This window comes from Crocodylus siamensis, chromosome 5 (assembly GCF_052110815.1).
Source record: "Crocodylus siamensis isolate JL-2025a chromosome 5, ASM5211081v1, whole genome shotgun sequence".
NCBI classification, from domain to species: Eukaryota; Metazoa; Chordata; order Crocodylia; family Crocodylidae; genus Crocodylus; species Crocodylus siamensis.
The window spans coordinates 11,201,182-11,227,016 of record NC_143399.1 but is presented as its reverse complement, the minus strand read 5'-3'; the positions used below and the strand labels follow the sequence as shown (position 1 = coordinate 11,227,016).

At 41.5% G+C, this 25,835-nt stretch overlaps 1 protein-coding gene across 2 annotated transcripts in view; it reads left to right on the top strand.

Moving 5' to 3' along the window:
* The window catches only part of USP24 (ubiquitin specific peptidase 24), an 88,747-nt gene that overhangs the window by 43,421 nt on the left and 19,491 nt on the right, over positions 1-25,835 (top strand). For both annotated transcript variants that reach the window (XM_090047968.1, XM_090047967.1), the window contains exons 19-45: positions 327-438; positions 585-661; positions 1,731-1,871; positions 2,010-2,063; positions 2,495-2,610; positions 4,603-4,669; positions 4,838-4,948; positions 5,525-5,623; positions 5,698-5,868; positions 6,902-6,987; positions 7,147-7,240; positions 7,526-7,681; positions 9,418-9,515; positions 10,165-10,260; positions 10,424-10,652; positions 11,852-12,011; positions 12,241-12,396; positions 13,760-13,830; positions 15,258-15,418; positions 16,541-16,602; positions 18,181-18,372; positions 18,884-19,001; positions 20,222-20,366; positions 20,848-20,967; positions 24,764-24,889; positions 25,087-25,185; positions 25,732-25,814. In XM_090047968.1, the coding sequence (XP_089904094.1) occupies positions 327-438; positions 585-661; positions 1,731-1,871; positions 2,010-2,063; positions 2,495-2,610; positions 4,603-4,669; positions 4,838-4,948; positions 5,525-5,623; positions 5,698-5,868; positions 6,902-6,987; positions 7,147-7,240; positions 7,526-7,681; positions 9,418-9,515; positions 10,165-10,260; positions 10,424-10,652; positions 11,852-12,011; positions 12,241-12,396; positions 13,760-13,830; positions 15,258-15,418; positions 16,541-16,602; positions 18,181-18,372; positions 18,884-19,001; positions 20,222-20,366; positions 20,848-20,967; positions 24,764-24,889; positions 25,087-25,185; positions 25,732-25,814 (3,200 nt within the window). The remainder of the gene's footprint in view (positions 1-326; positions 439-584; positions 662-1,730; positions 1,872-2,009; positions 2,064-2,494; positions 2,611-4,602; positions 4,670-4,837; positions 4,949-5,524; positions 5,624-5,697; positions 5,869-6,901; positions 6,988-7,146; positions 7,241-7,525; positions 7,682-9,417; positions 9,516-10,164; positions 10,261-10,423; positions 10,653-11,851; positions 12,012-12,240; positions 12,397-13,759; positions 13,831-15,257; positions 15,419-16,540; positions 16,603-18,180; positions 18,373-18,883; positions 19,002-20,221; positions 20,367-20,847; positions 20,968-24,763; positions 24,890-25,086; positions 25,186-25,731; positions 25,815-25,835) is intronic.

Genomic DNA, 25,835 nt, shown 5'->3' with positions numbered 1-25,835 from the left:
CCTGGAAAAGATGGCAGTATTCTCAGTGCCAGGAATCCCTAATGCTGCTTTGCTTGGGTAGTGTAACAAGTGGAATGTGAACCTTTTGCTCCAAGATGAAGTCTGGTATTCTCTGCATTTATATAGATACCTGTATAATAATGCTATATGCAGTAGTGTTCATTTCAGGTAGTTACAGATGCATAACTTCCCTTGTCATCGTTTAAGTATTTCTTATTAGACTCACTATAGGATTTAAATCATTATAGTACCAGCAGTATCACATGTGCTGAACTTCTGATGTTAAGTGGGGAACCCATGCTTATGCTTTTCTGCTCCATTCACAGATGTGCTTTGAGTGGTTTACAAAAGGTCAGCACGATCTGGAGAGTGACGTGCAACAGCAGCTCTTCAAAGAGAAAATTCTTAAGCTGGAGTCATATGAAATCACAATGAATGGTACAAAAAATCTGTTTGGGCATTGGGTCAGCTTTAAAATGAACCTCGTTGTGTCAGTCTCTATTTGTTCTCAGTCTTGTTGTTTGTGTATAAGACGAGCATAGGACCTAAGCCCAAATAAAAAGTTGCGTTGTTTTTACATGCAGGTTTCAGTTTATTTAAGACATTCTTTGAGAATGTGAATCTGTGTGATCATCGACTAAAGAGGCAGGGAACTCAATTGGTAAGTCATTTGTAAAATTTTATATCTCAAGTCTTGTTTTAACTGTATTTTGAATAAAGAAAAGTTCTACCCTTTTTTTGCTCACATATAGCCAAAAACACCCTATTGTTTTTTTAGTTAATTTTTTACACAAGTAGGTTCAATATATTTAAATCCTTAAAACTTTTAATGTTGTTAACCTTGTCTGCTCTTATTTTTTACTAGCAAAAGTAGCTTGCTGTACACATCATGGACTCTTAATTTGTCATATCTGTTAACAGGTCCTCAAGTGTGACTTAAGTATTTGATCAGTACATGAGAGCCATGGGACTCTTTAGCCTGGAAAAGCGCAGGCTCAGGGGTGATCTGATGGCCACCTATAAGTTTATCAGGGGTGACCACCAGGATCTGGGGGAACGTCTGTTCACCAGAGCGCCCCAAGGGACGACGAGGTCGAACGGTCACAAACTCCTGCAAGACCGTTTCAGGCTGGACATAAGGAAGAATTTCTTTACTGTCCGAGCCCCCAAGGTCTGGAACAGTCTGCCAGTGGAGGTGGTTCAAACACCTACATTGAACACCTTCAAGAGTAAATTGGATGCTTATCTTGCTGGGATCCTATGACCCCAGCTGACTTCCTGCCCTTTGGGCAGGGGGCTGGACTCGATGATCTCCCGAGGTCCCTTCCAGCTCTAATGTCTATGAAATCTATGCCATTTGGTGAGCATGTTAGCATATGATTGGATATTTTGAATAAATTCCATTCCTTAGCAGAATGGAACTCCTAAATGTTGCTAGTTTTTCAGTCTTGATTTGGTTTGGCTGAGATGATGGGGGGCGGGGGCGTAGGGATCAGGCATCACTGTTTAAATGTTATGTATGCAGTGGTTTAGACTTTTTAAATGTCTTGAGTGGCGTAGATTTGAAGTTTATTTCATAGCATACTGACTGACGCACCGAAACAGCTTTTAATGTGTGCCAGAAATTGATTTTTCCAGCAGGCATAAAAAGTCTATAATTATATACATTGTTATGATTATATAACTAGTAAAACTTGAATTTTAGCATTGTTTTCTTTTTTCTTGAACAGAGTGTAGAAAAACTCGAATTAATAGGAATGGATTTTATTTGGAAAATTGCAATGGAATCCCCTGATGAAGAAATTGCAAATGAAGCCATTCAGCTGATCATAAATTATAGCTATATTAATTTAAATCCTAGGCTGAAAAAGGTAGCTATATTTTTTTATGTCAGTTTTGACATGCACAGAGGTTTAGTACTCTGCATACTATAACTGGTCATTAATTTGGCCATTTCACACTCGGTTTTAAAAATAAAAATCTAATTTACTTGTCCTTCATCTCTTAAGGATTCAGTATCACTACACAAGAAATTTATTGCTGATTGTTATACGAGATTAGAGGTAAGTGACAAACTGAAATCCCATTTTACCTTGATGTAATTTTACTTAAACAACTCACCGTTTTATCTAGCACTTTATTTGCTAAACAAGTCGTCCATGATCTAAACAGTGTAACCCTATTGTTTCTCCCAGAATATTGCCAGTCTGTCATAAAGAAGAATTTACTGGCTTTTACATTTTAAAATAAACTACCTTAAACGAGCACTAGAATAATGAATTGTGGGGAAAAAGCTCAAGTTTTTTTAATGAACGGGGATTTTCCTTTCATGAGCCACCACCCCTTAGTGAAGGTACAAAAGTAATACAATGTAGCTGAAACTTTAAAGTAACACAATAAAAGCTTCAATCTCCATTTAGTTCTTGCTTTTCTTCACTGAAACATACAGTGCAATATATGTATAGCTCTACACGTGTCTGCCTTTATCTTCTAGGCAGCCAGTTCAGCACTTGGTGGTCCAACATTAACACATGCTGTTACGAGGGCTACAAAAATGCTTACAGCAACTGCTATGCCTACCGTAGCAACATCAGTACAGTCTCCCTACAGGTATGTCTTCACTTAAGAGGATAAACATACGACAAATGTCTGAGCTTCTTCCTACACAAGTTTAAATGTGGAGTGCAGTAAGTTTTAGTGTGACAAAAAAATCAGCTCAGTATAGCCTCAGGTTTTGTATTCCTTATCTGTCTACCCTGTAAGATTGGATTTCTTTGCAGATTCTCAGGGTGATTCAACGTTGCCAAGCAGGTCATTGCAACAAACAGAGCTCCTCAGCTTTTCTCTATAGCACTTTACATCTTTTTGTCCAAGAAAGGTGGTTAAGCTGTTTTCCTTCTATTCCTAATTGAATAAAACATGTTAAATGTGCTCTGGACATGTTACCAAATTGGACCCTTGAAAAGATGAGGCATAGAAGTACCTCATTTGTGAATCCCAACAGGCTTCAGTAGGAGATAAATGCTTTGCTCAGCCATGATGACGGTAGATATGGGCATGGACAAGTAACAGCATTGTGAGCACCATGGGAACTTTACTGGTAAAAACTTAGGCTCTGAAGTGGTTATAAGACTGTTTTCTGTATGCAATCTTTGGCATAGGCAGCTAAAATATACTTAAGTACTTCTGTTGATATGGGCCTTTTAAATCTCTGCTCTTAGTATTAGAGGTTGGAATTTGCTCCAATCATCCTTTTAAAGCAAAGTTTTGGGGGTATTTTTGAAGTAGCACAAATGAGTGTGTATCATAAACTAACACTTGCAAGCAGTAACCCAACTTAGCTTATCCTGCTAAGAGGAATAGGCAGGTTTCATAATGCTTCTGTCTAGGGACAGGTGTGTGGCTGTTTACAATGGTAGCTTTTCAGCGGCGTGTTTCAATTAATATTTAATTGATTTCCGAAAAGTCTTTATTTTAAAAGCTTGTATAGGGAATCGGGTTGGAAGTGTAAGTACTGAAGTCCTCTAGGATTGTTGCTGCTTTTCATGCACTCCACCTGTGGCATAGAACAGGAGTCAGCAGCATATGGCCAGCCCATGAAACCATTGGATCCATCCCTCAGAGCTGGAGGACTTTGGCTATGCCTGTGCCCATGCTTGTGCTAAGGCCAGGCAGCTTCCGGCTACAAATGACTGCTGCTTCTCCCTGTTCTCTCAGCTCTGTTCTGACATAGGCCTCATGGTTTTAGTGGCTGGGGGATTTGCCTATGCCCATGCCAGGGCTAGGCAAGTGGGAGCTGTGCCTGAGCTGCCAATGCTTGTCCCAACCCCTGTTCCCTGGCTGTGGTGCAGGTGCTTCTTCCAACCCTTGGGTAGCTACCGGGACCACTGCAAATTGTTTCTATACTGCTGCCACCTCCGGAACACCACACCTGCCACCTGCAGCATGGGTACAACTTCCAGCCAGTGAGGAGTTTCACTGAGGCTGGGCAGCTTCCAGGTCTGCCCATGCTGTAGCTGGAGGCAAGGAGGGGGGAGAGAGAGTGGGGAGAAAAGGAGCAGCGTAGACACGGTTTGTACCTAGTCCCAGTGCTCCTCCCCACTAGCTAGTATCTGTGCCCATGCTGCAGCTGGAGAGTGGGAGGGTGGAAAAAAAAATGGTGGCACAGGCACAGCTGCCTAGCTGAGCATGGGGAAAGCCTCCCACCGCTGATGTGCTGCCAAAGCTACTTGGCCTGCATTAGACCAGAGCCAGGTTGTTCCAGCCCACTGCTTTTAAAAGGTTGCCAGTCCCTGGCATAGAAGGTGGTAGGAGGTGGCTTCTTATCCTTCAGGGATCTAATGGTTTCTAAACCTGTCAACTTTAGTGTCCAGGTATAAGAATGGGCTCTCTAGACATACTGTGCAGTGTCTCAGACATGATACATGAAGTGCGTACAGTGCAAGGTTTTCACCCTACTCTACCAAAGCATCTCAGTTTAGTAGACCTAGACTACTTAGTCTCCACCAAATTTAGTCCTTGGTTTTGCTGAGTACTAATCTGTGATGGTGACCTTTGCCTAAGCCACTTACTCCCTGCTTTTATTTTGAACTCAATCTCTAGGTCAACTAAACTTGTAATAATTGAGAGGCTGCTACTTTTGGCGGAACGCTATGTGATAACCATAGAGGTAAGGTGCTTGAATATTTATGTCTTTGTCTCATAGCGTGATAAGAAACCTTTCAGTATTTTAATAGTGCTGTAAATTATTCAGATCTATGCTATAGTCCAGTAGAATCCTTGTTACAGCTCACTGTTGTAAAAATATTTTGACTTCAAGAATTGTCTGTCTCTGTAGGATCTTTACTATGTTCCTCGAACTATTCTACCTCACGGTGCCTCTTTCCATGGACATCTCTTAACGCTTAATGTTACATACGAATCTACCAAAGATACCTTCACTGTAGAGGTATGTCTGTACTGGTTACATATATCCTACTGCATTGATCATTTTGCTTGTGAAAGTTTAGTACTCTCAATTTGTGCCCCATCCTAAGGATGAATGAATTACAATCTGGATAAACATTTTACATGGTGCAGTTAGCTCGAACATACTGGGTGTGTCTACACATGCATATTAATGACGTGCTGGCTAGGCCACAAAGCAGCCCCTGCACTGAAACACCCTTGTCCACCAGCCAGCCGCATCAGCGTCTGCACATGCAGTGCTACAGAGTTTATTAGTTTACTTCAGCCTAATACGTAGACACATGCCCACTGTTTCTAAAAATGTACTTAGACTTAGGAAGAGGATGATGATGGAGAAACTCATGTAAAGAATATTAATTTTCCAGGTTTTGTTCACTTGGCAGTATCTGATATCATTTTCACTGTTTCCCTATATAGGCAGTCTCCCTTGTGGAAAATATTCTTATACATAGCAGGGAAGCAGGGAAAAAAAATAATAAACTTTTAATAGAACGTTAGAGAAGGTCAGGCCCTGCTGTTTAATCAGCATCAACCAGACTAACATTGTATTTTACAGGCTCACAGCAATGAAACTGTGGGAAGTGTCAGATGGAAGATAGCAAAGCTGCTGAATTCTCCTGTGGATAATATCCAGATATTTGCAAATGATAGTCTGGTATGTTAATTAACAAGTAATCTAATTAACTTGATTCTTGCTACCAGAACTAAGTGGTAAATGCTTTGTTGCAGCTCACAATAAATAAAGATCAGAAGCTGCTCCACCAGCTGGGCTTCTCAGATGAACACATGCTAACAGTCAAGACATCAGGAAGCGGAACCCCATCAGGGAGCTCTGCTGATTCCTCAGCCAGCTCCAGTAATAGCAGTGGTGTCTTCAGTTCATCATATGTAATGGAACAGGTACAGTATAATAAGCTGAAACCTGCTGTGACAGGACACTTTCCGTGAGCTAGTCTTTGCAAATGTGGTGACGTTGTAGCTCACGCTTTACCCCCTTCACTTCCAAAGACTGATTTCAAATTCTGCTACATATGAGAATTGAAAAAGGGGGGTGTTTCTGGCTTCCATTTGTATCTATCACAAAATCAGTCCAGACAACTTGGATTTGAATAGCATGGGTGCTAAAGATCAGGATGTTTTGTATTTTGACAGAAGCAGAGATGAAAATGACTGAGGCATTGTCAGTCAGTGTTGTAATCCACTTGATTTGTAGAGAAAATCTTATGCAATGCCCATGTGCTTTGTGGGTATGTGATCCTTTGCGTAAATGGGAGTGGGAGGAGTGGGGAGGAGAGAGGGAGGGAAGGGAAGATTTTAAAAAAAACAATCCTCTGGGATTGAGTAAATGCTTTTAAGGGAAGGTTTCTTTTATTACAAATTGAAATTAAAACAAGATACTTGAATCCAACCCAAACTAGATTTAAAAAGTGTGGATGTAGTGACTGCATTACGTGTGTACTTGAGCATATAAATACCTATTTATTAGGTATTTATGGTAAATGCAAAGCCTCAGACTCAAGCAAATGCAAGTCTTAGTCTTGTTTCATTATTTGATGACATGCAGGCAATTAAGTGTAAAACCTCAGGAGTTTTTCTGGAACTCTTTGCCAGTAAAACTCAAGTATGTGAAAGAAAACATCTGAGAATGGGGGAAGACTAGAACACCTCTCTCATTGTGCTCCAACTCGGAGTTAACAGCTGGCCTAGAGAAGTCTCTTGTCTGAGGTAGATGTAAAAATAAACAGAAATAGGTGTATGGAACAGCAAATGATTAAATATTGGAATTCAAATAATGTCTTGGGCTAGAAAGTTGATGAGATTTCCCTGGGTCAGATTTTGTATTTGGGTCAGTTGCTTCAATGGAGAAGTCCATAAACTAGCTTAGAGAGGTAGGGGGAAAATCTTTATAATTGTGTTTCTGCTTAATCCTCAGGAGAAATCCCTTCCTGGAGTAGTAATGGCTCTCGTGTGTAATGTATTTGACATGCTGTATCAGCTTGCCAACCTAGAGGAGCCAAGGTAAACAAGCTAAATGATTATTAAACATTGGAGAAATGCTGTTACTGCAGAGTCCAAATAGCTGCCTCTTTAAAAATAATTCCAGAAATATGCAGACTCCAGTCCACTCTGTGGCTCTGAATCCTATCTTATGTGGAATAAACTGCTCTTAACTTGCAGGATAACGTTGCGAGTACGAAAGCTTCTGCTGTTAATTCCTACTGACCCAGCTATTCAGGAAGCACTTGATCAACTAGATTCTCTGGGAAGAAAGGTATGAATTAAAATCATACAGAGTTCTTGTTCATATAGGGTAAAGATTATTTTTTAAAACATCCAAATTGTAATACTCTGTCAGGGTACTCTTATGCAAAGGTTCAGGGTATGTAAAACTTCAATGATAGCAGCAAAAGGTTCTCAAGGATTGAATGATTTATGTCTAGCTGTTTTCCAAATGGGGCTGTTCCTGGATTTTCAGAAGATCATGTTCAAAGGCCTCCCTTTCGGTGAAATCCACTGTCCTAAAAGTGCTGCTTTTTCTGTGCCTTTCCTCTTTTAGAAAACACTGCTGTCAGAATCAAGTTCTCAATCTTCAAAATCCCCCTCTTTGTCTTCAAAACACCAACACCAGCCCAGTGCTAGCTCAATACTGGAAAGTCTCTTCAGATCTTTTGCTCCTGGCATGTCCACCTTTAGAGTGCTCTACAACTTGGAGGTAAGAAAACACTTGGTGTGCCTGTTTTCTAGCACTTAAACCATTTGAATCCTAAAAAGATGTGTTCAGTTACTAAGAACCAAGTACCCTACACTGAGTTCATTATATAAATCAAGAACCTAGCAAGACTGTGGTAACGAAAGGGTCCGTAAGTGTAGAGCTTGAAGTTTGCTTTAAGGTTGCTGTAAGATTTCCCTATAAATCTAGACCTCTATCACTGCAGTTGTAAAACGAAGACATACTTTTTTGTTAGTATTTTTCTGCCTGTGTAATGGAAGATCTTTAGCCATTTATTTGAATCTTTCACTGGATCTTCAGAGGTGCTGGATACTTGCAGCTCTTTTTAAAAAGTGAATAGTTCTAAACATCTTTGAAAATCAGGCTGTTTTCAGTTTGATACTTTAATTGGATTATTTTTACCAGAATAAGGAACGTTGACAGTTTGGAAGCTAGGGAAAATGCTAGCAAAAATTGTGGCAGTGTCCCTGTGAGAAGAATTCTGACAAACCCAACTAGGAGGACCAAGAGAAGCCTTTTTTTTTTTTTTTTTTAAAAAGAGACAGACAGACAGTGGGTTTTACTGTAGTTCTAAAGACACCCAGGGTTAGTGCCATAATGGACACAGGCTCAGTTGCAGGAAACTAGTTGTAAATATTCCATTCACTTTGTGCAATGACTAAAAGCCTGTGGTAGATTATTGATTTCTAAATGTATTCCTGAGAGCCATGTACATCCCAGAACTCCAAAAGATTTAAACAGATTCAAACCCCACAAGTGTACTTTTTTTTTTCCAGAGTTTCATGTGTGGGCATTAAATAAAAAGAGAATGCCAAAGAATTCAGCCAATAGGTCATTGCTAAGAGACCTATGTCTTCCCTCTCTCTCTCTCCCTGCACTGGGAGACAGAGTAGTTTTAAGTGCTCTTATGGGATAACAGTTGTCAGCAATGAGTCATACTGATACAGTTAGGACATTTCTTTACAACACCGTTACAGATGTCTGGATCATAAATTACAAGCTGGGGGGTCCATTGTCAATGATAAGTCAAATTCTTAGTACAATTAAGGGTACAAGTATCCTCTGTCACACGCCTCCCTCTCCACCCTTCCCCCCTTTTGAACAAAGGCTGATGCTCTTATTGCTGGTGTCTGGGAAAACTGCTCTTTGAGTCTTCTAATTATTATTTGCCTCCTTCACTAGTTCTCCATTTTTTTCCTGTATTATTCCTGTATGCTACAACCAGGTTGCATTTTCACTCTCTTCTAGCAGTGATGAACAGTTGGGTGATTGTGACCCATCCAGGAACTTGTTCATAATTCCCATATTTGGAAGGTGCAGTGTAGGAGGTCATCCTGTTGGATGCTCAGATTTCATTTTACAGAGTGATAAACATCTAATTGATCCATATACATGAACAATAAGAAGAATGTTCATATATATGAACAATAAGAAGAAAAATTTGCCCTGTACTGTATAGCAGCTATTTGCCATGGGTGGGAAACTTTTTCAGAGAATATCTTTTCTGCTTCCTTTACTATTTTTTTACTATTATATTTCATGCCTCTCTTACTAGTAAAAGCTTTGAAAGAATGTAACTTGAATAGCTGCACAGTCTCCTCTCTCAGAGGGAACAGGCAGTACTGATTATGAGGTGAGTCTCTAGTGTGTCTAAAGTGCCAGGTACATAATTTTTGTCTACATGGGTTATAGAATATTTATACCTTTGCATTTTTCAGGTTCTAAGCTCCAAGCTGATGCCAACTGCAGATGATGAAATGGCAAGAAATTGTGCCAAATCTTTCTGTGAAAACTTCCTCAGGGCAGGAGGATTAAGGTTAGTCCTTGTAAATGCCTAACTTTTTTCCCCTGTGACACCTTTTTCTGGTCTGTGCTAATGTATAATTTTGAAGGAGACTTTATCATATTATATGCAATGTAGGATGCTTACGTGGCATTTTATTCAACTACATCAATCCATTTTTGCTTTTCTATTTAAGAGCTATGTGAAGATTTACTTTCACCAGTAATAACTGAACAGCTTTTGTATTTACGGTGCAATGTGCACGGCTTTGCACTCTGATTCAATGATGCATTCTTAGCAGAATTAGTTTTCTGTTTTCAGGGCTCCTAATGCTGTAGCCGGTGCTTGGGTGCTAAATACTTGGCCTCATTTCAGTTTAGAATGATGTTGACATTTCACAGTTACCTCAGGAGCTGGTCTTTTTACCAGTTTTAGCAGAGGCTGGAATCGGGCACTGAAACTAAACTTTACTCCCTAGAAGTGGTCCCTTCTGTGGGGAGCTGAGGCACAGAACGCAGTTGGAAACAGCATAGGGATATCATTTCCAAAGGTGTGAGTCTGGTAACTGAGGATCTGTACAGTCTGGCAGTAACTGAGGGTCTGGTGACAGAGCGGGGGGAGGGGAAAAACATACTTGCTAAAATACTGTATTAAACAAAGCCTTTTGTTTTTATTTTTCAAGCTTGGTTGTAAATGTGATGCAGAGAGACTCCATACCCTCAGAAGTGGACTATGAAACAAGACAGGGAGTCTATTCCATCTGTCTACAACTTGCCAGGTACGGGATTGCTTTTCATTGTGTTATAATTGTACTTACTCTTTTTATTTACATTTGTAGTCATTGGCCTAATGTCACCAAATATAACCAGTGCTTTGAGTACTTCAATGAAGCTGATCACCAATTGTTGTTCAAGAAAAGGCCTGACTTCTTTTGTGTTCAGGTTCTTGCTTGTTGGCCAAACAATGCCTACCTTACTAGATGAGGATCTCGTTAAGGATGGAGTAGAAGCTCTGTCCTCGCGTCCCTTCCGTAACGTGAGCCGGCAGGCTAATAGACAGATGTCTATTTGTGGAACGCCTGAGAAGTCATCCTACCGACAGCTGTCAGTATCTGACAGATCCTCCATTCGGGTGGAAGAGATCATACCTGCTGCCCGAGTTGCAATCCAAGTAAGCACAAGTTTTGCCTAAAGTACAGTGCTCTCCAATAAAAGGTGAAGATTAAACTTGTTTGACGGAGAACTGCAGAAATTAGCATTTAAGTCTTGGAGAAAATCCAGGTCTTCACCCCAAAGCTTACCCTACTTTTTTTTAATTAGTGTCTCTAACAGATCCATAATATATTGAAGTAGTAAACCAATGATGTGACTAATCACTGCTTTGTCAGGGTTGTTGGAAGACACCCAGACATCATATAGTGCTGCTGTTAATTTTCTTTTACATATGTTCTGTTTTCTGTCACACTGTACAGTCTGTAAAATCAGAGGGGAAAGGGTGAAGTATTGGATTGAATTATACACCCAGAAACCAGAATTTAGAAGGTGACCAGGTTCCTGTTTGTCAGTGTGGCTAAACACTGTGCTGACTTGATTAAAATCTCCCCAGAGTTTCTAATAACCAATATTGCTTTTAACTGTAACTTTATAAGAATGAAACTTCATCATTAGCCTGGGTGGAGCTGTTGTGGGGGCAGGGGGACAAATATACCTAACTCCAGTAAAGAGAAGGGGGTTCACCATTTGCCCAACGTGCCTGGAGAAGAATGTTTAGAAGCACACCCCATTTGGTTCTGCCAGTCTGCAGCCAATACTGCATCAAACCCAAAATGTGAAGCTGGTCTAGGGGCAGCCTCCATATCTGCTCTCAAGATGGCCTGAGAACAACTAATGACATACCTGTTGACATACTTGTTGACATACCTGTGTTCCTAAACACTAAGAATTAGCATTTCTTAAGGCCTAGTCTGGGGGTGGCTCTGTGGTATAGCACACTGGTATAAAAGAAATAATTTGACCCCTTTTTCTACTATCTAATCTAAAGAAAACTATGAACTGTTTTAGTGGTAATACCATGTGTTTTAATGTAGAGATCTCATATTGGTGCTTCCCTACCCAGCTGGTATGATTTGAAGTTAGTCTGCTTAGCTCCAGATGCAAGAAAGGGAGACAAAGCTGATGACTTTCAAGGGAGCCATGCAAAATTCCCCTTAAATAAGTCTTTGTATCATTGGACCAATTAATGGGAGAGAGACAGAAATGATTGGGAATTCATTGTGGAATTGATTCATGATTGGGAAGATTGCCCTTCCTCCTAATTAATGGATGCTATTTATGAGGCAAAGGTGTAACTACTTCTTCCTGTTTCTTCAGACTATGGAGGTTAACGATTTCACATCTACGGTGGCTTGTTTCATGAGACTTTCTTGGGCTGCTGCTGCGGGACGGCTTGACCTAGTGGGGAGCAGTCAACCAATAAAAGAAAGCAACACTTTATTTCCTGCTGGGATTCGAAACAGGCTCAGCAGCTCAGGTAAGGGAATCATCCTTACCAAACTGAATCATCCAATCCAAACAAAAAGCAGTCCCCTTCAGTAGTGTGACACTTAAGTTATTCAGAGTTGAGCTAACTTAAAATTGATACTCAAATCTTGTGCTGTATTTAAAATGCACTTAAATACGGAAGTATTTTTTAAGAGGCAAAATGTTGATCAGAGTCTGAAAATAATTGATTTTTAGCATTTGTTTCTCACCTGTTGCAGGAAGCAATTGCAGTTCAGGAAGCGAAGGAGAGCCAACAGCCCTCCATGCTGGAATCTGTGTGAGACAGCAGTCTGTATCCACCAAAGATGCTCTGATTGCTGGAGAGGCCTTGTCTCTGTTAGTCACGTGCTTACAGCTACGCAGCCAGCAATTAGGTATGGAGTAGACTCTGATAGGTTTTTTTTTTTTAAATATGAATCAATGCACTTTGTGCTTCACTTCTTACTGAAATTTCTTCTACTGGAACCATCTCAGTTTGAAGCCATAATTTAATAAACCAACTAGAAAGGAAGGCACAAGCTTTATTGTACGAGATGAAACTTTGGATGGCATAGTGATGTTATACATTTATCAGAATAATCAGGATACAACAGAAGTCTTAAATTGTGATTTCACTTGAGGGCTGATGTGTTTGGGATGATAAATCATGTGCTTGCATATAGCTGAGAGTTGCTTTTGATGAGAGCAGATGACTCTTAAACATTTGAGATTAATTCTACCCTCCTGGTAAACTGTCATGAATCAACTGCTGGTGTAGATATACTGCTCTTGTTAAGTACACAGACTATCATAGCAACTGTATATGGCAGATGAATGGTTTTTTGCCACTTCCTCACCCTTGTCCAAAAAATTAACTGATTCAGCAAGCTGATTGATTTTAAAGGACTGCCCATGTGCTTAGGTTTTCATTCAGCAAATACCAAGATTTTACACCACAGCTTGACCACGGACTTACCGGGCTGGGCAGTGGCTTTCTTGGGCTATGCTAACCTTCATCCTGAAGGAATATACTTCCTCTGTTTGGTACAGCTAAATTAACTAATGCTCCTGAGTGCCTTTTAACCCATTGAGTGGCAAGGATTTCTTAAGGTGCTTTTATTAGGCCAACTGCAGAGTTGGGATAGAGTTAGACAAGCTTTCAAATGCAAGACATTCTACAGATCTGAAATTTTTACCCCTTACATAATTCCTGGACCATCACAGATATGACGTCACTGTCACATTTAACCCATGAGAAGGGTACACCTAAAATACTCTTAGTTGCGGGGGAAAGAATATACACTGAGACAGCATGCAGTATGTCTGGGGGCAGCACTAGCAGGCATGTTAAGATTGGGATGGTTAGGGCTTTAATGAGCTCAGTATTTAAATGATTACAACTTCACTCTGAAGCATATTCTTCTGGTTTTACTAGTTGTTTAGCAAAAACTTCAGCTAGATAGAGCTTAGTTTAGTAAATGATTTCTCAAGACCCTTGCTTTCACATAGCAAAATATTTGAATCCTTAGGGAGAATGAGGAAATTTGTCTTTTGATGTTTGCAATGATGGTCTTTGCCAGAAGGAGAAAAGTCAGGGCATAAGCCAGTTCCTGTGCACCTCTCATTCCTGCTGTTGGTAGATTGGGGTATTTTTTTTTTCCTATTAGAACTTAAATATAAATTGTACAATTAATTGACTCCTTTTAATAAGTCCTGGCAAAACAAAAAAACCCCCTAACTAAAATCGTTTCATCTCAGGATCTTTCTACAACTTGCCTTGTGTTGCTGATTTCATTATTGACATTCTCCTTGGATCACCAAGTGCTGAGGTAAGTGGCTATTATTAAAATCCATTCACTTGTTCGGGGTCCCAGTGCAATACATCTTGGTTAAGTAACTGGACTCAGGACAAAAATATTTGCTACCAACATTTTTAACCATTTTTGTGTCTGAATTCATGTTATGTATATTACTCAATTAGACATCACTAATTTCTGTATTAATCCCGTGTCATTTAATTATTTTGTTAAAGTATTATACTACTAAAAGTAATCTTGATTTGTTTGCTTCATTTGCATGCCAGATGTTAATTGAAAGTAGGACTGTGCTGACAAGTTTGAATAAAGTAAACCACTTATGCAAGGCAGGAAAGCTAACACTTCCATTCTTCCAGTCAGGACTGCAAATGTCACAAGTGGCTGTTCTTCTGCAATTTGCAGCTCCGAAAGGCTTGGATAAGCACAAACTCTTAGGTGTTAATCCAGGCCTCTGAAACATAACCAAATGCAAATAATCTCATAAAATTAATTTGTTCTTCTGAGATCAAGCACTCAAGTCTGGATATTCCGGAAGTCAAGGTTGCCCCGGCCATACTCATTTATGTTGCACATGCTGTGTGTGTTGTATGTGGGTCTTGCTTTCCTTTTTTCCATGTCTAAGATTGAAATTCACATTACTTTTTGTTAATATACCCCAAAAAAATAGAATTATCTAGCCCAAGTAAACGTTTCAAGAGCCACCCGTAAGCTTTTGGGATTTCTTGTCATTTGTATGCCTGATCTTACAGTCTTAATATTGTATTAACTCACTTTATTAGTATTAAATTTCCTAGGTTAATCTTGGGGGAGTGGGACAATATAGTAATTGTATCACTTACCACAAACAGCTATCTCTGAGGGGGAGTTTAAGTAAGCAGTTACTCTAGGTGGGATTTGGCCAGCACTCTACTTATGACAGGTGTCACAGTATTTCAAGACTGCAAGCAGTTGGACTTTTGTGTCTGTTTCCCAAAAAAAGAAGCCATCTAACAGTCTTGTGGGAATTTAGAAGGAGAACTGGCTCCCCCAGACGTTGGAGGGAAGAATGCCATGTACCAGATTTCCAGTGTTTGCTTCTGTAGTGACTTGGAGACAATGCTGCTTAGCTAGAAATGGGTACCATTGTCAGCAAAGGGAGCATGTGTGGCATGGTGTATTTTGTGGTGACTTTCTAGCTGAATCAGCTGGGCTGACTAAACCTGAGAATCTAAAACAGATCTCTTCTGCTTAAGCTAAAGGGCCAATTCGGGGGACCATAAACCTCTGCAGATAGATAGGTGAATACCAAGGGAAACCAAAAGCCATATTTTGTAGGTCCTGAAGTATATTAAAGCGTCCCAGTCTCTGGTTTATACTGCAGACTTCTAAGCAAAATAAGCCAAATGTCCTTTAGTAACATGCACTGTATGGTATATGTGGTGATTATGCTGTTGTTTCAGATACGTCGGGTTGCCTGTGACCAGTTATACACCCTTAGTCAGACGGACACATCAGCTCATCCAGATGTACAGAAACCAAACCAGTTTCTTCTGAGCGTCATTCTCACTGCCCAGTTGCCTCTGTGGTCACCAACCAGCATCATGAGAGGAATCAACCAGAGGCAAGTTAAATGCATGTTTGTTCAAGATGGTAAATTTTCATGTTTTGAATGGTTTTCAAGCAACAGGCTGAAAAAAAATGTAAGCTGGCAGGAAACGGAAGCAAATTCTGCATGGGGTGGACACTCCATTTCCTTACACATGCACATCAGTCTATTCTCCCACTCCTGTAGTAGGCAGTAAACACTTCAAAATCCCATTCAAACCTGTCTATCTTGGTTGCTGCAACTCTTCAGCAGTTCTGTATGAAGAATATAGACGCTAATTTCTGCACACAGCTGCCAAAGGTTTAAATCAGTAATCCTCAAGTCTTGTTGCATATGGTCATAACAGACAGCAAACCATGTTTGTTTCCAATTTAAACATTGTTTGGCCCTTTAGGCTGCAAGACTGTCCCCCTACATCCTGCCCATTATGTTTTAATTAGACTATTCCATTCACCTTTCTGAATGGATAAAGCCATGATTCTTAACCAGGATGCCCGGGCACCTTAAGATCCTTTGAAGGGTGTCATGAGATAAGGTGAGCACAGGCTCAGGCTGAGGCCCAAACTGGCTGTTTTCCCGACCCCCAGTTCCCAGCCCCTTTGCAGAGAGAGAAATACTGTAATAAGTCAGGTGTGTGTTTTGTTTTGTTTTTTAATGGAGTGCCACTCAATTCACAGGAGTTATGGAGGGGTGCCTTGAGTCCAAAATGATTGAGAATCACTGGGTAAAGCATGCCGCTTAGTTAATGAGTTGAATTTGATATGAATATTGAACTGCAATTTTTATATCCTATTTTTGTTGATATTACTTTAGTCCTTAATATCCTATTGTCAGCAGAGGGCAAAAAAGAGATGTCACTTTAAATTTAAATTTAAAAATTGGCATCTAGGAAGAAATTGCTTTTGAAGCAACAGTATTTGTATGTGTAGCCATAAGCGTGTGTGTATGTGTAATGATATCTATCTATCTATCTAGGTTTGTATAATTACACACACATTTATAGCTATATAGTGTGCATGTGTAATTGTGAGTAGACAGTGTATCTCTGTGCAAATGGTTTAAGGTCTGAAAAGGTAAATAAAAACAATTGGGTAAAAAAAAACTTTTCCCATTTGTAATGATTCATATTTGTTTTAGACTCTTGTCTCAGTGCACAGAATATTTTGATCTGCGGTGCCAGTTGCTGGACGATCTCACGTGTAAGTATGTTTCAGGTTGGAGTCGCATATTATTATGTTTTGTGTATAGCAACCATAAGTATTCTAGACACACAAATACAAGCCAAGACCCTGCTCTGGAGAGCCCACAACCTGGGTAGAGTAGGCATAAGGCTTTTCTACACAGGAAACTAGACATAATAAGGTAGGATGTCAGTTTATCATTCATAAGGTACTTCACACTAGCCCTCCATCTGGGTGCTCATAGGACATGTCTAAGCTGAGCTGGATGTAGTGCCTCCCTGAAAGCCTGCCTTTGTTCTGCACGTGCTGATTGTTGATGAAGTAGCACATAGCTAGTTTCTGATGCATGCCTTGGTACCACTCTGTCTTCGCTGTTCTGTAGAGGGTGGCACTGGGCAGGTCCATACCCAAGCTACATGATGCTTTTTTCAGCACATGATGTGAACAGAGGCAGGAGTAAGTGCTCAAGGGAGTGTTTATGATTCTCAGGTGGTGCTTTCTCAGCAGTGCTCCCTAGGACTGTCTGACATGGTACAGACGTGCACTTACTGCAAAATAAGTGAGAGGTACTTGCTCTGTTTTCAAAGAAGAGCAAGCTGCGACAGACGGACATTGTCAGTGTGCACCAAGATTGTCTGCATGGCATATGAGGGCAATTGGCCATTGTGCTTTGTAGTCGCACTTTAGCTACTGTGCACTAACTTCCCTGTTATTGCCCCATTTTGTCATTCAGTGACTCTTAGGGTATCGACTAACATGACATTTCTCCCAGAAGAAAGTTTTTTTTCCTGAGAATACTAGTAGAAGTCCATTGGCCCACTTTTCAGTAGCTGTGAAGTAAGTGAAAGGAACTGTGCTAATACTTTTTCCTCTGGAACAGTGCTGTGTAGGTCTCTAAGTTAATCGCGTCTGATTCAAGTTAAGTGCTGGTCATTCCAAAGATAAGCTTGTCTTGCTGTGTGCTCTCCCTGGCAACCTATGGGCAGAGCAGCAGCAGTGCAGCTTGTGCAGGGTACATGTGTTAAGGGCTCTGCCACTCCCCTTTTTGTCCTAGGTTCTGACTCGGATCAGTTGGGGGCCACTTCGACTGAGACATCTTTGTGGACTCGGTTTCTTGACTCAGCCCCCTCCTTCTCTAGCCTGTTTTTCAGACGTACTTAGTACGTGTGGGTCTCAGTACCTCTGTTTAAATGCCGTGTGTTAATTTACTTGTTTGATGTTCACACCACTGTTCGAAAATATCAAACTTAACAATTTCAGTGTCCTGTCTTGCCTTTCTTCTGTGCATGGCTGTATAAACAGTCCAGTCAGACAGCTGTATGCATCTTTCATTTTGTTTTCCATGTGCCAAGATTTTCCTTTAAGCCATTTTACAGTAACCATCAGTAGGCTCACAGTGAGCTACAGTTTCACAAGCCCTTTAATGAGCTGCTTAACTAAACCATCTGCTGTTACCATAGCCAGTGTTGATGGTGAAAGCCATGAAACTTAGAGGATTGTTTGTTGGCCTTTTTAAATTGTACATGTCCATAGAATTCATTTCCACCACCCCCCACACCCTTCCCCTCCACCTGGTTTCCTTTTTTTCACCTGTAGCTTCAGAAATGGAGCAGTTAAAGATCAGCCCAGCTGCCATGCTAGAAGATGAGATCACGTGGCTGGATAACTTTGAACCCAACCGCACAGCTGAGTGCGAGACCAGTGAAGCTGACAACATTTTGTTAGCAGGACACTTGAGGCTCATTAAGACTCTCCTTTCATTGTGTGGGGCAGAGAAGGAAATGCTTGGTGAGTATATCTGTGGGCGGCAGTGTACCGAAATCCATTTGAATTTGATCTCTATAACTCGAGGATGCCTAGTTCTGATTGGGAAGATGGGAACTATGAGCAAGGCTGTTATTTATGTTAGGGAAAGTGGTAGAGTATAGGGCTACAAGAGAACTTTCTTAAGTCAGTAACTGCAATCTTTATTTCAAATTTGAAATTCTTTTAATAGACTGCATAATCTTTTCCTGCTTTTGTTGGTGCAGAGAAATTTACAGGAAGATGTCAGTGTTGTGCCTGCATGTTGTTGTCTCGTCCTTCATGGCTACAACAAAAGCAGATCCGAGCATGCTTTTCTTTGACAGTCGCTAATGTCTTATTGCAATATCAGTAATGAATTAAATAAGGCAGTTTGCTGGAAGGTTAATATGACACCCATCTAAATAGGAGACCCTCGTGGCAATGGACAGTTTTGGGGCTCTTTGGAGTAACACTTCAGGTGTCTAACACTCGCTGTGGCTTTGTTCTGTTACAGGTTCATCTTTGATTAAACCATTGTTGGATGATTTCCTCTTCCGAGCATCCAGGATTATCCTGAATAGCCATTCTCCCGCTGGCAGTGCTGCCCTCACTCAGCAGGACTTTCACCCGAAGTAAGTAGTATTTTGAATCTTGTACAATAAAACCACAATCAAGTTCTTGCCTAGCCAGATGGCTCCTTGAGGAGGAGCGATAGTACAGTGGGTTATTATTTTTCTTGAGCACTCAAACAGCCAGATCCTGGTGCAGTTGATAACTAGGAGTGTCAGAGCTGCATCTGCTCAGTTCTTGTGTGTACTTAAACCCCAACTCATCTGTGATCCCCAAGATTTCCAGTTTAGCCAGCACGTCCACAAAAAACTTCACATACAGCAAACAGCTGCTATATCTTTGCATAGCGTTGGTGGTGTCAAGGAGCGCACAGCTCCAGGCTGCTATGCTCTAGACTAGTTCTGATACCTGAGCTAGCTTGTTCAAAGCTAGTTGATGAAGTATTTTTACACTGCCCTTCAGTTTGTGCTGTGGATAATACTCATTGTCTATCTGATACTTACTTGGTTCTCATCACTGTAGCAGATGAAGGCAGGGAAGGGGGGTGGCAGCAAAGAGACCAACTCATTCAGAGAGGTATAAATGACCGTATCCCACGAGGGTTTAGTAATAAGAGCAGTCCCTCATCATCTTTTCCTAGCTTGTGGGAAAAATAGTTCTTTTTTTTTTTTATACTGTATTTGGTGACCCCACTGGAAGAGGCAAAATAGTTTTGCACTTCATTTTACGCTGTAAGGTTTCTAATCATTATCTTTTGTGTAGTGGGTTGGGTTAGAATCTAGTCCCAGCACTTGAAATTTCTGTCTCCAGCATTATAGATTTTAGTTTTTCAGTATCTAAAGTAGTAATGGAGTGTTGTTTTATTTTTAAAACTATTTGTTGATAGTGATTACAACGAATTCTTTAATTTGCAAAATATTTTTTGCTTTGTAGTTTGGATTCTTTTTGTCTCAGCTTTTAATCATATTCTTACTGCATACTATAGTAGACACTGAACCTCAGAAGTGAACCAGGGTTTTTTCCTCGCTGCTCTGTAACAACAAAAAGCAGCTCCTGAACTAGAACCATTTACATGCAGTTATTGCTGTAAACATACTCCTAACTTTTCCAAAAATAGCATTTGCTGACCTACAGCAAGTTTGAATCAGCTTCTCCAGGTGTTGTTTTTCTTTGACAGTTAGCATTTGATTGCCTATTATGACTAACATGACTTGCCAGAATTGAAAGTGATGAAAGTACAAGTCATCTACTAAATTCATCCCACTTATGGTTTTCTTCCTAGGTGCAGTACAGTGGATAGTCGATTAGCAGCTTATGAAGTCCTAGTAATGTTGGCTGATAGCTCACCTACCAATCTTCAGCTGATCACAAAAGAGCTGCTTTCTATGCACCATCAGTCTGACCCTGCTCTTACGAAGGAGTTTGATGTAAGCAAGATGCTTTGATGAAATTTAAATTGATCAGTGTGGTTTGAAACACTGCTTTTAGCTAGTTATTTTCTCCAGCCACAGACTTTCCATCATATTAACCTGTCAATAATCAGACCTGAATTAATACAGGTCTCTTTGATTTTTCCCAAGAGAAGTCAGCCTATAGAGTCTCACTCTTATTGACAAGAAAAACTTGAACCTCAGGATCCCTGTTTTTGTGTTTTGCTTTTTTATTTAAAAAGCACATGCACTTTTTTTTTTTTTTTAGCTATTTAGCTACCTTATCTTCAGTATCAATTATATAGCCAAATACAGTGTTTGTATGCATATTTCTCACAAGTTTAACACACACACTCAGATTTATGTGAAAACAACCAACATACCATTTATAATAGCCTGTATAATCATTTGAATTTATTGGAATCCTATCTTTTATGTAATTTACTAGTAAAGAGAAATTTCTCCACCTTTCCCCTAGTATCTTCCACCAGTGGATAGTCGATCCATTTCAGGATTTGTAGGACTGAAGAATGGTGGTGCTACTTGTTATATGAATGCAGTCTTCCAGCAGCTCTACATGCAGCCAGGTCTCCCTGAGGTAACCAACTTAATTTCCAAGAAATATTTTCTGCCAGCACACATTTTAGCTTTGTTGCAAATTAGAGCTGGATAAGAGAGTGTACTGTATTTTGTCGCATACACATCCACCTTTTCCCCCCAAAACCAGCTGTTGGAAAGTAGAGTGCACATTGCATACAAGAATAATGATAAGGAGGGGCGGGCAATTATTTTGGGTGGAGGACCGCTTAACAAGTTTTGGTGAGTCATTGAGGGCTGCAAGGGTAGCTCTGCCCCTTGACACATGCCCTGCCCCCTGGTCTCCATCCTGGAACCAGATGTATTCCTTCTGGCAAGGGGATTTGCCATCTTGGAACTGGAAAAAAAACAAAAACAAATTATATTCTAAAAATCAAACATCTACTACAACATACATTTAATTTTATTTCAAAAATATTTTTTTTGAAATATTTTTTGTCTTTCACAAGACCGAGGGGAACAAGACACCAGGTAAGGCACAGAACAAGCAGGGCAGGATTGACTTCATTCCCACCATTGCCATAGAACTGGTGTACGACCAGTTAAAGAAATTAGATGTATATAAAACAGCAGGACCAGATGAACTCCACCCAAGAGTGCAGCAAGAGTTGGCCAGAGTAATTGCACAGACCCTGGCAAAGGTCTTTCAAAAATCATGGACCTCTGGAGAAATCTGGAAGAGCCATTGTTGTGCCCATCTTGAAGAAGGGGAAGCGTGAAGACCTGGGGAACTACAGGACAGTTAGCTTAACTTCTATTCCAGGGAAGATCCTAGAAACATTCAACAAAGAGGCTATATGTGACAAACTTGCAGAAAGCGTGATGCCTGAATGACAGCCAGCAGCATGGCTTCGTCGTGAGCAGGTCTTGTCTGGTCAACCTCATTTTTTTCTGTGATCAGGTGACTTGTCACCTGGATGAGAGAGAAGCAGTTGACATCCAATACCTCAACTTCCAGAAAGCCTTTGACTTGGTAACCCATGAGGTACTGATCAGAAAACTGGAAAATATCAGGCTCAACTGTGGGACCGTCAAGTGGGTGCGAAACTGGTTGTAGGGTAGGATGCAGAGAGTCCAAATTAATGGATCAGTGTCATCCTGGTGAGATGTAGGCAGCGGCATCCCCCAGGGGTCAGTACTTGGCCCAATGCTGTTCAACATCTTCAGCAACGACCTGAATGAGGGGGTGAAAAGCTCATTGGCCAAGTTCGCGGGTGACACCAAGATATGGGGTTGTGCGGACACACCTGGAGATGGGTCTGCTTGTATCTGCAGCCTAGGAAGGCTGGCATGTTGGGCGGAACAGAACCAGATGAGGTTCAATGTCGAGAAATGTAAAGTGCTACATCTGGGAAGGAAGAACCCCCAGCACACTTACAGGCTGGGCATCGCTAACCTGGCCAGCACTACAAATGAAAGGGATCTCAGGGGTAACAATAGACCCCAGCTTAAATATGAGCCGGTAATGCAGCGCAGTAACCGCTAGGGCCAATAAAACTCTGGCATGCATCAATCAATGCATCTCCAGTAAAACCAAGGAAGTGATTCTCCTGCTTTACTCAACATTGATACAACCGCATCTGGAGTTTTGCAGCCAGTTCTGGGCACCGCACTTCAACAATGATGTGCTAAAGCTCAAGAGCGTTCAGAGAAGGGCCACCCGCATGATCAGGGACTTACTTGCATGGCAAGCCATATGAGGCGAGGATGAGGGATCTCGGACTCTTCACCCTAAAGAAAAGAAGGCTGAGAAGGGACCTGATTGTGGCTTACTGCTATATCAGAGGCGTACATCAGGGGCTCGGTGAACAGTCATTCACCAGGGCACCCTGGGGGAAAGCTAGAAACAATAGCCACAGACTCCTGGAAGATGGTTTCAGGCTGAACATTAGGAAAAACTTTATGACTAAGGTGTCCAGACTATGGAAGAAGCTCCCCCCAGAGGTGGTGCAGTCATCTACCCTAGAGGTCTTCAAGAGAAGACTGGACAGTCACCTGGATGGGGTCATCTGACTCCAGATGTCTTTCCTGCTCATGCAGGAGACTGGACCTGATGATCCTTTGGGGTCCTTTCCAGCCCTATGATTCTATGATTTTTGTCCTGATTGATGCGTGTTTGCATAATGTATATAGAAATTATTGCATAAAAATTTACAGTGAAGTCTCTTGTATGTGTTGGGGGCGTATCGGGGAGTGTGGGGGGTATGGATGGATGGGCACGGGGTTTGTGAGGGCTGTGGGGGTGTGTGGATATGTGGGTTTTGGGGGATGGATGGGTTTGGGGGTATGGGGTTTGTGGGGAGCTATGCGTGTGAAGGGAGGGATGGCTGGTGGGGGTTGTGGCATGTGTAGAGGGGGGATGCTGGCTGCTGTGTGTGAGGGTTTGTGGGTTGTGGCATGGGGCATAGGTACGTGTGTATGGCAGTGAGGGGGTGGTGTGGGTACATGTGTATGGTGGGATATGTGTGTGGGACCCCCTCCATACAAACACGTCCCCCCCACAAACACCCCTGCCCTCATTGCGCACAGCTCCTGCCACCAGCAGCAGGCGGCAAGGCTTCGGGGCGCTCATGGCCCACTGCACATGTAGACCCCCGGTGGTGCATGGTCCCCGTGTGCCCCAGGACTGCATGTGGCCAGGCTGCTGGCAGAGAGAGGGGCAGAGCTGGCCGGGCTCCCCAGAGCCCTTGCCAGCCCAGGCTCTGCGCTCCTGCTGCCCAGCTGCTGGCCCCAGCCCTGCATGCCTGCCCACCCACTCGCTGCCTGTTGCCACTGCTACTGCCACTTCCCCTGCCTGCCACCCTTCCTCTGCTGCTTCCCTACCTTCCTGCCTGCTGCCACTGCTCCCTGCCTGCCCGCCAACCACTCCAGCAGTGCACAGTTCCCAGTTGCATGGCCAGGACTGCAGAATGCAGCAAGAGCCAGCCTGGCCCGGCCTCCGTGGTTCCTAGCTGGCTCCATGCCATGCCATGCCATGTCCCAGAGCCAGCCCAGCCAGCACCGTACCTGGCCTGGCTGCATGCCTGAGACCACAGGGTACAGCACAACAGAAGCCAGCCAGGAACTGCAGAGGCCAGGCCAAGCTGGGCTGCGTTGGTGGCTCCTGCTGTGTCCTTCGGTCCCAGCCATGCAGCTGGGAAACACATGGTGCTGGCTGGGCCCAGCTGGCTCCTGCTGCGCTGGCGATCTTGGGCCATGGGCCTTATTTTTCCTGCCCCTGTGGTAAGGGCAGTTTCTGTTCAAAAGTGAAAGTAAAATCTGTAGAAATCCACAGGAAGGCTTTGTTCCCTTCTTACTGTTACTGCTCTTTCACTTACTGCAAGGAAAGATCACTTTCCCTTCATTCTGCCTTTCAAAAACAAGATGTGTATTATATCCCAGGGTGCATTGCATGTAAGAAATGATATTTCTAAGTCAACTACTGAGTATCCTAAAAATTGGTCAAATATTATTTAATCACCTCTACTGTAAATTCATTTAAGGTTCAAAACAAAGGGTCAGGCCTTCTAGCATGGGGTATGTAAAATATGATGGAGAGCTCAAGATGCATAGGTTTTGTGTACGAAGTGATAGACTGTAGTCTCAAGCTCCATTTTTTTTAAAGGGAATTGAAAATATAATTGTATAAAATTTTGAAGTCTTTATTCTCAAACTGACTGTTTTCTTCTAATGACCAGTTCAAGCATGTTTCGAGTCTAGACAAAACTTTCATTTACATTAAGCAGTACTTCTGGAAGTAAGTCATGTTGCATTTTGTTTTTTCATTTACCCTTCCCCCTCCCTCCCTCCCTCCCAAGGCGTTGCTTTCCATTGATGATGATACAGACAATCCAGACGACAATGTATTCTATCAAGTTCAATCTCTCTTCGGTCATTTGATGGAAAGCAAGTTGCAGTATTACGTACCTGAGAACTTTTGGAAGGTATCAGTTCTATTTAATTCATCATATATAATTTTTCTAGTCAATTAACATGAGCGATTTTGATTCATGCCAGTTGAAATGTACAATTTTTACTCCTTTTGAATCTCTCTGGGCTTTGCATACAAAACAGGAGGTTTTGCTTATAGTGTCTAGGGTAAACTTCACTTCTGCCGTTGGTGGATGTATGTGTTTTATAGATTTTCAAGATGTGGAATAAAGAACTTTATGTTCGAGAGCAACAGGATGCCTATGAATTCTTTACAAGCCTTATAGATCAGATGGATGAATACCTCAAGGTAAAAACATAAGCTTTGTGGGTTTGTGTTTTTTGTCTCACTCTTTGGAGGAAGTAAAGCAGTAAAAATTGGTACTTGTCTCACCGCATTAAAATTACGAAGTTTTTATCCCATCCTTGATCATAAGATACTTTGGAAGCTTAAGATGAACCCTAATTTTTGTTCTATTGATCTTTCATTCAACACATCTTATATTTTGGATGGTCTCCCATGGTATGCATCTTTGAGATGCTTACAACTTTTAGATGTAACTCTTTAAATCAGCTAAGCTAGTTTATTTCTACAGCTTGCTCATGGTTTTCAGGATTCAGGCATGGATACATTTTGTTTTTGTAGACATTTAAGCCAATGTAATTCTTACCATGCTGAATCCCTAGTGAAAACTGGCAACCCCACCTTTAATTCTATTTGCAGTGTCAGTAAATTGACATTTGTAGCACGTGGAACTTGTGTACTTTTGGGGGTTTGTTTTACGACTTTGCACATTTTTGTATCTGCTTTTGAAGTACATACATATACCAGTACTAATCCTTTCTGCCTCAACAGAAAATAGGTCGAGACCAAGTATTTAAGAACACATTTCAGGGCGTCTTCTCTGACCAGAAGATCTGTAAGGACTGTCCTCACAGGTGAGTAATATGGTGGGTAAG